Source organism: Rhodamnia argentea, chromosome 8, assembly GCF_020921035.1.
Source record: "Rhodamnia argentea isolate NSW1041297 chromosome 8, ASM2092103v1, whole genome shotgun sequence".
NCBI lineage: Eukaryota > Viridiplantae > Streptophyta > Magnoliopsida > Myrtales > Myrtaceae > Rhodamnia > Rhodamnia argentea.
Genome location: NC_063157.1, coordinates 3991028 through 4003174, shown reverse-complemented (window position 1 = coordinate 4003174; position 12147 = coordinate 3991028). Strand labels below are relative to the sequence as shown.

General features: G+C 42.3%; 1 protein-coding gene across 1 annotated transcript; it reads right to left on the bottom strand.

The window, feature by feature from the left end:
- Positions 1 to 5907: 5907 nt before the first annotated feature.
- LOC115744702 (serine/threonine-protein kinase/endoribonuclease IRE1a-like) lies at positions 5908 to 11253 on the bottom strand. The gene is made up of 7 exons (XM_048283674.1): positions 10989 to 11253; positions 9773 to 10815; positions 8822 to 9577; positions 7762 to 7928; positions 6999 to 7245; positions 6593 to 6896; positions 5908 to 6308 (listed from the first exon to the last, which is right to left on the bottom strand). The coding sequence occupies exons 2-7, from the start codon at positions 10621 to 10623 to the stop codon at positions 6165 to 6167; spliced, it is 2469 nt and encodes an 822-aa protein (XP_048139631.1). The 5' UTR covers positions 10624 to 10815; positions 10989 to 11253; the 3' UTR covers positions 5908 to 6164.
- Between the last annotated feature and the right edge of the window lie 894 nt (positions 11254 to 12147).

Sequence of the window (12147 nt, the reverse complement as noted above, 5' to 3'; positions counted from 1 at the left end):
TATCCACCGGCAAATATATGTGCCAATCTTTTTTTTTCTTTCTTTCACGTGCTGGAGCATCCACACAATACATCGTCGGATTTCGTTCGAACTCAAACTCGAGACATATATTTTAACAATCTCCACCTTGGCTCGACGTTTGAGCCAAGTCTCAATCGCTTCGCTGATAATCCAAACATCATTTGCTACTCTCCTAACAGCCCCAATGGGCTCAACCGCCACAGATATCATCCAAGTCCAAGCCGCGCTTGAACTTCGCCGTAATCGTGGACCTCATCAGAATACCAACCGAACATGCACCTTTAATCGCTCTACAAGGACATTCCGACACAAGCTCCTTAATCGCAGATAAAGCAAAACCACCGTTGCATCCATATCCGTCGGGAGATCGAACACGTACCTTATCAATATCAGCAGCTATAGCAACCGTTGGCTCTACAGGCTCCACCTCGCTACAAGCACCATCTGTGTCGATTATCACGCTAGTACTCGCTACCTCGGGAGTTTCTGGTTGCAAACTCCACCTCAAGCCGAACACCGTTTAGATCTGTATTTATACTGCCACAAACACTCCTACCCCGAAGTACTGGAGACTCGTCAAAGGTAACTTTTCTCTTGCAAACAGGTGAATTTATATTCGAGCACCACAACCGATAGCCCCGCTCACCTCGTGCATAGCCATGGAATATGCACCTTGCCCTCACATCGAGCTTACCATCACTTACTCGATAATAACACGGGCAATTAAACATTCTAAAATTAGAATAATCAACAACGTTACCTGACCACACTTCTTCAGGAGTCCGAAATCCGATCGCAATCGATGGAGATCTGTTCACCGGGTAGCTCACCATACTAAGCGCATCCGCTAGAACTCTTCTAGCCATACCAGCACTAGAGATCATTTTACGGGCCATCTCTAGTAATGTTCCGCTCATCAATTCTGCAAACTGTTGTGGTTTACCGGCACTAGTGCGGTGTTTCACTATGCCCTTTATCATGCAGAATTTATTTACCAGCTTTGAGCAGGACTCCATGCTACTGTCGGTTCGCACATGCTTGATCGACTTAGCGCTCTCCACCTCGATCAAAGCTCTCGACCGCGTGTTCCCGACAACAAGATCAAACTTGTGCTTCGGCACACTCACCCAGGTCTTCCTCGAGCGGTCGTTAGACTCTCGAACGGATGTCGACGTCTCCGGAGCGAAACATGTCAATGTCTCACCTTGAAGTTCATACGGGCCACCGTGCTTGATTCCTTTCATTATCACCAGGGCACCTCGAACAATCTTCATAACTCCACCTTGTGAAGAATACCCGCATCCAGCTGAATCTAGGGCACCCAAGGAAATTAAGTTCTTTTTCAATTACGGAACGTATCTTACTTCGATCAATGTCCTCACAATACCATCATGCATCCCGATTTTAACATCACCAACACCCACAACATCGCATTCGGCGTTGTTCCCCAACCGCACTTTACTACTATCTGTGCACTGATAAGTAGCAAACCAGTTTCTATTTGGTGTAGCATGAAAAGAACAACCAGAATCCATAATCCATCCGTCAAATGACGAATTCTCGGTGGCAGACAAGACACTATCGACACCATCAGAATTTTCTGCTACAACCGCAACATCATCTGTAGATTCAACTCTAATTCCCTTACCCGTTTCGTTTTTCAGCTTTAAGCAATTCCTTCTAAGATGCCCTCTCTTGCCACAATTCCAACAGACAAAGACCGCCCGCCCTAGGATCGATTGCGTCTATTTGAGTTCATACTACTTCTACTACCACGAGTATCGGTCTTCCTCTATTTTCACCTACTAAAGCAGTAGATACATATTCGCCAGATTCTCTTCTACGGATGTCCTCACTTAGAATCAAATCTCGAATACCATCAAACGTCAAACTTGTTGACCCGGAGGAATTACTAACAGCGATAGAAGTAGTATTCCAGCTATCGGGCAATGAGGATAATAGAATCAAAGCACATACCTCATCTTCAAAGTCAATATCAACTCGAACTCAATTGACTAACGATCACATTGAATTCATTGATATGATTAGTAACTGACGCACCTTCGCTCATCTTCAAATTAAACAGACGTCGCATCAAATAGATCTTGTTGATCGCAAAGGGCTTCTCGTACATATCCGACGGGGCTTTCATCAAACCCGCAGTGGTCTTCTCTTTGACGATATTAAACGCGACGTTACGAGCCAACGTCGCTCGAATAACACCCAACGCTCGTCTATCCAAAGAATTCCCAATCGGCTTGCTTCATCGTCTCCCGGTTTCTCCCCGGATAGGGGCAAGTGCGGCTTCATCCGATATAGATAATCCTCAATCTGCATCTTCCAAAAACCAAAGTCCTTCCCCTCAAATCAGTCGATTTTCACTTTTACTTCTTCCGTCGCCATCGATTCACTTCAACTCGACAAGTCCGGCTCTGATACCAATTGTTGCGCGGAACAAGCGATCGAACAATAAATAGACAGAACAAGAAAATAAATCGAACACCGGATGTACGTGGTTCGGTCGTAGAGACCTACGTCCACGGGAAGAGTAGCAACGAATTCCACTATAGAACGAGCGATACACAGAGATTACGGAACCACACTCGAGTAACTCAAACACTCTCGGTATTTCCCAAACCCCAATTACATCCAAGAACGCACACAGTGTTTAGCCCCCAATTCATAGCGATATTCTCGCAAAGGAATTAACACAAATCTAACCTCAAGATTTAATCGGCTTCGACACTTGAATTCTTGATGTAATTCCACGAACAAAACCCACGAATGAAACCCTTGCAGAGCACTCAATGAATGGCTCTCTTTAGGACTCTTTTTCAAGAGTCATCTCTCAAGCAAACTTGAGAAGCATTTTATATTAAACCCACCACCAAAGAGTGTGCAGATTTCCACCGTGAAGATAGGGACAACAAAGTCTCAAACTTGGACTTTCTTACTCCTGCATGCAACTTTTTCAACAACCAAGAAAGCATATCTTTTCTTCTTTGTCGTTGTCTTCAAGGAGTCCACTTTGAACCAAATATCCTCATTATTTGGCCAAAGTCAATGATTGCACTTTTCCCTTTTCTCATCCTTTCACGTGAACACATATCCACCGGCAAATATATGTGCCAATCTTTTTTTTTCTTTCTTTCACGTGCTGGAGCATCCACACAATACATCGTCGGATTTCGTTCGAACTCAAACTCGAGACATATATTTTAACATATATAGCTGATGCATCAAGCAACAACGTGAAAAACGCGACCAAGTAACTACCTTTCCGACACTCGAAAAGCGTTAAATAAAATATAAATGGATCCTTCAACCGAGAGAGAGAGAGGGGCAGGCCTGGGTGAACCGGCCGGTGTCTTGCTTGCCGCCTAGCCGGATGTGTCCGGTGACGAAGGCGAACGTGCTGCCTCTGATGTCCAAGGGGGTGGCAGTTGACTGTGTCGATGCGGTGCTGGCACTGCTGGAAGGGGAAGGGAGGTGAGTTTGGCTGAGGATACCCTCCTTGCCCTCGATCTTGCTGGTCGTCCAAGGTCAGCCCCGACTCTTCGTGTGGTTCTCCCCGAAACGCTTGGCCGCTGCTTTTGTGATTTTAAAGAAAGAGGGCTAGCCTTGGAGAAGTGGAGGTTGGCTTTATGGGTCGAATTTTTGTATCCTTTCTTTCTTCTTTGTATTTTTCAGGGTACTTTCCACAATCTCGTAGTTTGAAATTGTCGGAATCGGACCCGAGATTGACTCTCCAAATCGAATGCCTAAAATAAATTAGGGGTCATTAGGTTACCGAGTGGTCTAATCATTGTGATTTTTCGTCAAATTTTCCTCGTGAACGATATATTCATCGGACCATCTCTCATTAATTGCATCGCGTTGTCGCTAAGCCTGAAAGTCATACTAAGCATATTAACCAATCTATATTGACAAAAGAACATCAAATTATAGCAGAATTGAGTCTAAGAAAAATGCAATCGTTACTATCTTCCTGAATAAAGCATAAAGAATTAATGAAACGTTTCAATGCCATCAAAAACTGAACTTAAGCAAACAATAAAAAATTGCCGGTTTTGCATTTCCTTTTCCTGAACCAAAGCATGGAATCGAACTTTAACTTTGCGTTACAAATTCGCAACTGCATGCTCGCTACGTCATTTTGAAATAATAAAAAAAGGCGGTAGATACCCTATTCGAATTTTATGAAAACAAAAAGCTTAAGCTTCACTTTTTCCCTCTTTATATTATCCTGACATGCCAAGCCGTTCACAACTTGTGACAACCATAATCTGTGTCACTTTCAACATACAAGTTTGCAATATTAAAGAAGAGATAAGAATCCCTCAACAGCTTCGGCTGCTCATTCGGCGTCGGGTTTTGAAAGTATTTAACGATGGTCATGAAATGCGTGTCCTCGAGGTAATTTGTGAACTTGGGACTTCAACATCTATGGGCAACAACGGAGAAAATTATGAAAAAAGTTCTAAACCTATTTGTAATTGTGCCAATTCAATTCTAAAACACTTTTTTGTCAATTGAGTACTAAACTTTTTGTATTTGTTGCCAATTCAATCCATCATGCCAACTTTGATGGATTGGCGCCGACATGGCAATTTTTAAAAAATATTGCATTTTTTCTCAAAAATTTTTAATTTATTTTTTTTATTTCTTTCTTTTACCTTCTCCTTCTTTCTCCAGTCAGTTGCTGGATCGGTGACAAGTCGAAGATGAGGGTGGGCAAGGCCGAACTCGCCCAACAAAGGCGAGGTTGAGCCTTGCCCTCGCTGGCCCTTGCCTCTGGCAAATTGCCAAGGAAGAAGGAGAAAAAGAGAGAGAGAGAGAGAGAGAGAGAGAGAGAGAGAAAAAGAAAGAAAAGAAGGTTTAGGATTGAGTTGGCACAAATACAAAAAGTTTATGACTCAATTGGCAAAAAAAGAAGTTTAGGACTAAATTGACACAATTGCAATAGGTTTAATTTTTTTTTTTTTTTTTGCAATTTTCCAAGCAACATAGGCTGGCTTGTTAATCTCTTTTTAATTGACTTCCATGTTGGACACCGACTAAACTTTGCAAGGTAAATGTGATCATTAATTAATTGGGAACTCTAAAAAAAGTCGCTAATTGTAAAAAGTAACAGCATTATCTTTAAGCTGGGAAGTTAAAATATTTACCTTCGCATATGGGAAATTACTAACACACACCAAAATTACTTATTAAATATGTGAAATGTTGGTAATGATTTTTGTGTTATAAAAACCTATATAGCACATAGACACGGTAAAGTTACTAATTGCTTATTCATTGATAGTTATTCATCGAAAGAATACAACAAAAAGTCCCATAACGTGAGTGTGAACTGCATTCAAGCCATAATCGTTTTTAATTGATGCAAATGAATCATAATTCGTAAAAACTTGTTGAAAACTGTAATAAACAACTTTCAGACAAAAAAAAAAGGGTAATAAACCACTCGAACTTTTAACGATGTAATCAAGTCCTAAACCTTTACTATCAATTACGAAAAAAAGGTCGTAAAACTCTATAGATCAATGCTATTTAAAGATGCAAATGGTTTGACAAACCGGCTGCTAACCGTGGGGTTTAAGCTGAAATGGACGTTAAAGTTGATATCGATTGAAGTTCTTGAACCTTGGCGAATTAGTTGTTTTAAAATTTAGAGTTGGATACGTAGAACCTCAACGCAATCATCATTTACATTCTGACTCTAACATTAAATATGCTAATTACCGCTCAATTTTGTTCTGGATTACCTCCAATCTATTACTTCGAAAAGAACATTCGTGGAAGAAATTTGCGGTATGCGAAATCACAGGCTCATAGATAATAGATCAACTTGTTCTGAAAATTCTGCCTTCTCTCTTAGGCATATTTAGGCATGAATCTACCGCCTCAAGACAGCAATTAGCGCATTGGACTTGGTATTTTGTAGCTGTTCATACGTCCTAATTATCATCTCTCACATACCCTATATGCATCATACAAACATGTCCATACAGGTTTACTACATGTACATGCTTCCAAGTGTGTAATGGCATCTTCATATGCTATGCCGAAATCATCCATCCTGCAAATTGTGGTCATCGACCCGCATTGCTGCGAAGAGCGCTGCTGATAAACCATTGTGATCACCCGTTGAAGTACTCCGGAAAGGGAGAAGGCTCCTCGTCTTTGCAGCTCATGGAGACGAATCTGTAGGTTTCGATCAAGAGTCTGGGGAATCGTCTCGTGAAATAGCAGTCCAAATCCTCGGGAGATGATCCGACGATCTCCTGCCACAAGCAACCATCAGTGTGACATCGTGTATGAGCCACAAACTCGTACTATCGCTCGCTGATACATTGAATCTACAGGCCTTGCCGAGATACAGCTGCAGTATTTCTTTACAGTGATAGTTCAGCGCAGGACAAGTTAATGTTCGTAAAAGTAGACAGAAAAACGTCAAATATGAAATACTGACTCAATGTATTGGCGACAATAATGTAATCAGTAATGTCCATGTCATTGCAGATGCAAAATTTTCCTGCATGAGTTGTACTGGAAAGTAGAAACATACCTGAATTTCTGGTGGAAGTTCTCTGTAATGGCTGAAAGTGTTTCGCACAATTCGCAATAAGTCTTCGACTCTTTTAAACACGTAGGCCCTGAACTTACGCATGTGCTTCATGAATTCACAATCTATCTTTTCCTTCCATTCCTCGTCGAAAACACGCTCAGCAATGCTCTCCAATTTTCCTGGAGCATCAGAATTAGTTCCCCAACCTTTCGATTTCACCCAGTCACTGACATCTCGGAGAAAGGATAGTCGCGTCTTTGAATTCCAAAACAGTGGATGGTGAAGTACCTCCAATGCCTTTGGCCTGCCAGCTATTAGAACAGTTCAGATGCAAATGTCTTTGTAGTTTGGCCGCGATGGATACAAAGAAAAAGAGATCATGCACATTACATAGCCGTAATCTCACCTCAGGTTAGGATCTCGGTTTAGTAAACGAGCGAACAAATCTGCGGCTTCTGGCATAAATTCGACTGGGGACAAGTACATTGTGTTCTCCCCAGTATTACTATCGCCCTTCAGACTGTCTCCAAATGGATGTCTTCCGCCAGTGACGCAAAAAAACAAGATACAACCAAGACCAAACGCATCGACTGAGCTTGGTTGCTGCGCAGGACAAAGTTGCTCAGACGCTTTCACTCCCGATTTGCCACAATCTGCAAGATAGAAATAGGGTATTTGTATTTGTTAAAGGGCCATTGTCACTCAGACAGATACAGAGGTGGCATTACTGATTCCAGAGTCAATCAAAAGAGGGCGGCAGAAACTGTTAGATTTCCAATATCATACCCCAACGTAGACAGCCAACATTCAATATAAGGTCTTCTTTAGAAGAGAAAAAAGACTGCTCTTATAGCCGGAATTATACGGCAGAAGATTTTAGTATCACCTAACAGATTCAGGCCTGCAAGCTGCATGGATCAATCTTAAATGCAAAGAAGATCGAGGGTCCAGGATGGCGGCAGAGACTGTTAGATTTCAAAAATCATACCACAACGTAGACAGCAAAGATTCAACAAGATGTCTTCTTTAGAAAAGAAAAGTGGACGGCTCTTATAGCCGCAATAATATGGCTGAAGGTTTTAGTACACCTAACAGTTTCAGATCTGCATGGACCAATCTTAAATTCGAAAAAGATAGATGGTGCAGGTAAAGCTGTCAAGAGCACTTACCAGAGACATGATATTCTGAAGAAGATGTATCCCCAGGGAGAAGTCTACTAATGGCCATATCAGATAACTTGGCACATAACTCCTTGGTAATCAAAATATTCTGAGGCTTTAAGCCTCGATGAATTATTCCTAAGCGATGCAAATGGACGAGCCCTGAGACCACTTCCCTGTATGATAGCATAGTGTAGATCTTAGGACGTAAACCAACCGATGTTTCCATTAATTAGACATTCAAGATCAACAAAGGCAAGTGTGAACGAGGTGCTTGTGTGCCCTCTACCAATAATTGATTAACCAGCGGCTAGGAACAGAAATCCTACTTGCAGGCAATGGTTGATAGCCATACCCGATTGACAGAAACTTCTCTAACACAAATGAAAAGAGACAAGGTAAGAAGATTAAGACAACAGGGAAGAAAAAATAATTATTAGGACCGGCTTTAAAAGAAAACATGCAAAGGATTTTTTCGTGTTGTGTCAACTGCTGCTAGAAGCTGAGTGGCAAATTTTCACATGACACGAGAGAACTACTCAAACTCACGGGCAGAAACCCAAATCTGGATCAACACGGAGACGACTGACTTCAAACTGATACCACATGATGCTTCTCCAAAAGCCAGTTGTTTCATATTGAATCGAATTTAAACTACTTTGGCAAACATGAAATGACAATAAAGACAGATGAAAAAGGTCACACAATTCGAATTGCCACCCCTGTGAGCCAAGTTAATTAAAATAGGAACTATCTCTTTATCACTAAATGGTTACAAAACGAGTAAGAAACCGCAGAGTTCAGACTAGATAGAAACATTGGCCTTAAGTGGCTTCCTGAGACCTAATTCAGTGCCAGCAAAAGAAGAGGACTAAAGGACTCAGTTTGATTTAGGCTTGGAGATTGTCTCTGAGAACAAGCTTGAGAGTCAGGTAAAAGTAATACCTAGGCAAGCAAGCACAAAATACTATAAGAAGTCTGCAACAGTCTAGGAGTGCCACCAGAAGCAAAATACTTCAGTAATTTCTCAGTTCAAACTATTTTTCGCATGTCACGGCAAAAAATTTACCTCATCAGTTTGAGTAGCAAAGGTGAGGGATGGCCATCTTCCCTCCACAAGTTAACATCCTGCATCGTCCCCTCAACTGAACCCAAATGCATTTTGTATTCAACATTAGCATTTGATGCTGGATCATGAGGGAAGACAGATTTCCCAGAAGAATTTGAACGTGCCCGTATTAAGTCATCTAAGCTGCAAGCACAACGCTCCAGAGCAAGATACACGAAATCCTGATCACGCTCTGCTCCATACAGCCGAACAATATTCGGGTCTCCGTCAGATGCTCTCAGAGACTGTATTTCTTGTGAAGCAATATGATGCTGAGCCCGGACAAGGCGCTTCACCGCAACAGATCGACCTTCATAGAAGCCCTCAAGGACAATGGTGCCACTACTTCCTTTAGCAATTTCTGTATTTGACACAAAGAGTTTACCAATCCGACGCCCAGGAGTGCCACCACCAACAGATTTCTTCGGGTCCCCCCACGCATGATCCTGGTCCATACTATCACTTAGCCTGCCTTCATTCTTGGAAGAGACATGTTCCTCCTTTCTGTCAAGACTTCCATTGCTCTTTCCAGACTCGCGTCTTTTCTTCCTGTTGGAAATTGTTTTCAAATTACAATCACCCTCACCACCACTCCAACTGTTAACAAGCCTGCAGTTGTTCTCTGAGGAGACATGCTTGTCCTTTTTGTCAAGATTTTCTGTTTTCTTTCCAGACTCCTGTTTTTTTTTGTTGGTGGTTGGTTTATAAGTGGTACGGGTTATCCCACATTGGTTGTGGAAGGGAATAGTCTCTTGGGTTGTTGCTGCATTGACCCCCAGGCGGATTATTGTTGGAGTTATCCCACATTGGTTGTAGAAGGGAATAGTCTCTTGGGTCGTTGCTGCTCCGACCCACGGGCGGATTATTGGAGAGGCTATTCCACATTGGTTGTGGAAGGGAATAGTGTCATGGGTCGTTGCTGCTCCGACCCAGGGCGAGATTGTTGGGGGGGTCATCACATGTTGGTTGTGGAAGGGAATAGTTTCTTGGGTTGTTGCTGCTCCTCCGACCCACGAGAAGATTGTTGGAGTTTTTTCACACTGGTTGTGGAAAGGGATATCAGTCACTTTATAAGTATGGGAAAAACTCATCTTTTGAGCTAATTTTTGAGATAGGTGAGGCACAACAAACTTGTGTGCTTTCTTGGTCTTGGAAGGCAACTTCAAATTATGTGCTTTCTTGGTCATGGAAGGCAACTTCAAATTATGTGCTTTCTTGGTCTTGGAAGGCAACTTCAAATTAGGATCACCCTCATTGTAGCTCTTATTATTACAAATCCTGTCATCATTCTGTAAAGAACCATGCTCCTCCTTGCCGTCAGGACTTTGATTTTTCTTTTTAGACTTGGGTCGTTTCTTCTTCTTGGAAAGCGCCTTCAAATGAGGTTCACCTTCATTCTTCAAAGAGACATGCTCCTCCTTTCTGTCAAGACTTCCGGTGCTCTTTCCGGACTTGCATTTTTTGTTTATCTTGGGAAGTGTTTTCGCATTACAGCCACCGTCGCCACCACTCCTACTGTTACCAAGCCCGCCTTTGTTCTCTGAAGAGACATGCTTGTCCTTTTTGTCAAGATTTTCCTTTTTCTTTCCAGACTCCTGTGTTGTCTTTGTTAAGCAAGGCGTTTTCAATTTAGAATGACCCTTACCATTGATCATACCACTACCAAGCTTGCCTTTGATCTCTGAAGAGACATGCTTCTCCTTTCTGTCAAGACTTGCATCACTGGCTATTGGCTTTTGCGCTTTCTTCATCTTGGAAGGCATCTTCAAGTTAGGATAGCTCCCGCGATTGTCAATCCTGCCTTCGATCCATGAACATGCCCCTCCTCTCTGTCGAGAACTCCCGTTGCTCTTTGTTTTCAAATTAGAGTCACCGCTTCTCCAGTTACCAAGCCTGCCATGGTTCTCTGAATAGACATGCTTGTCTTTGTCACAACTTTCATCTTCGATGATCGCCTAAAATATGAAGGCAACAAGTGTGTGTCGGACTGTGGGAACAAAGCCTCTCCCTAAGTTCTATTCTAAGCAAAACTGGAAGAAACTGTTCTAAGTTAAATCTCACTAAGTCTTTCAGGAGCTATTCCTACTTTGTCACAAAATCACAAGCAATCGGAATAAATCATACTCACGGTTGAAGAGACTTGAGAATCCCAATGGACAAGCGCATCAACGCTCTTGTCTCTCTGCTCCGAACCGATGCCGACTCGGCGTTGCTCAGCCGATAAGACAGCCAGCCAGGATCAGACGAATTCGATCAGCTCCAAACTACAGACTTGTCTGATGAAACCACGAGCGAGACTCGGGAGAGCCCAATATGCTCAGCAGCAGCCAAAGAATGGAACATCCCAACCTTCCTGCGATGGCTGCATTATTGCAATGTCATTAAGGAACATCCCAACCTTCCGACCATTCTGGAACTAAGAAGGGAAAGATCATCGGACTAAAGGCAGTATAATTGATGCACACGGGTCCCACTGGCCCAATAATGCTAGACATAATAAACATCATTAATTATCCCCGCTAAGCGCAATTACTTTAACACGCTCATCGCTCTTTCATCATCATAAAGTGTTAGGTGCAGTACGACGAGGAATGATGATAGCAAGAACACTTTCCGAGAAATAAACGGAGATTATCGGATCGACCCGTATTGCAAAAAATGAGCTCATTAAACCGGCCAATGCCATGGCAAAGAGAAAAGCATTAAAGCTAACCTTCATTCTTCTTTTTTCTGATGAGACTGGATGTCTGTCCCACCGTTTCTTAGCTATTCGACCAGTTCGCTTTATCGGACAAAGTTTGCACGATACTTCCTCCCGAAGAAAGAGAATGGAATCTTCGTCCAAGAAGACCAAGACTGACATGGGCCAAACCAAAGAAAAGAGAAGGATAAGGAAGTGGTTTGGGTTTTGGTGGACTTCCTAGTTGACTCTTAACTCTAGAGATGGCCTCAGGAGTCGGCAAGGAGAATTCTGAAGAAGCACGTTTCTCCCTAATATGGCCCAAGTAAATAGACACTGAACAGATTTAGGCCTCTGTGTTTTCCAGGCTATGTGGTGTATATCTTGTTTGTTGATCTGTGCATAGTGAACAAATTTTTGTTCATTTGATTTGAAGTACTAGGAACCATCATTAGTCATCTTTAAACTAACCAATGATCGCACGCACAAACTAACCACCTGTCGATAGTGGGGTTTAAATTGAAATGGACACTGAAGTTGATATTGATTGAAATTCTTCAACTTCGGCGAAGGTTCTCTTTAAATTTTAGAGTAGGATACATAGAAA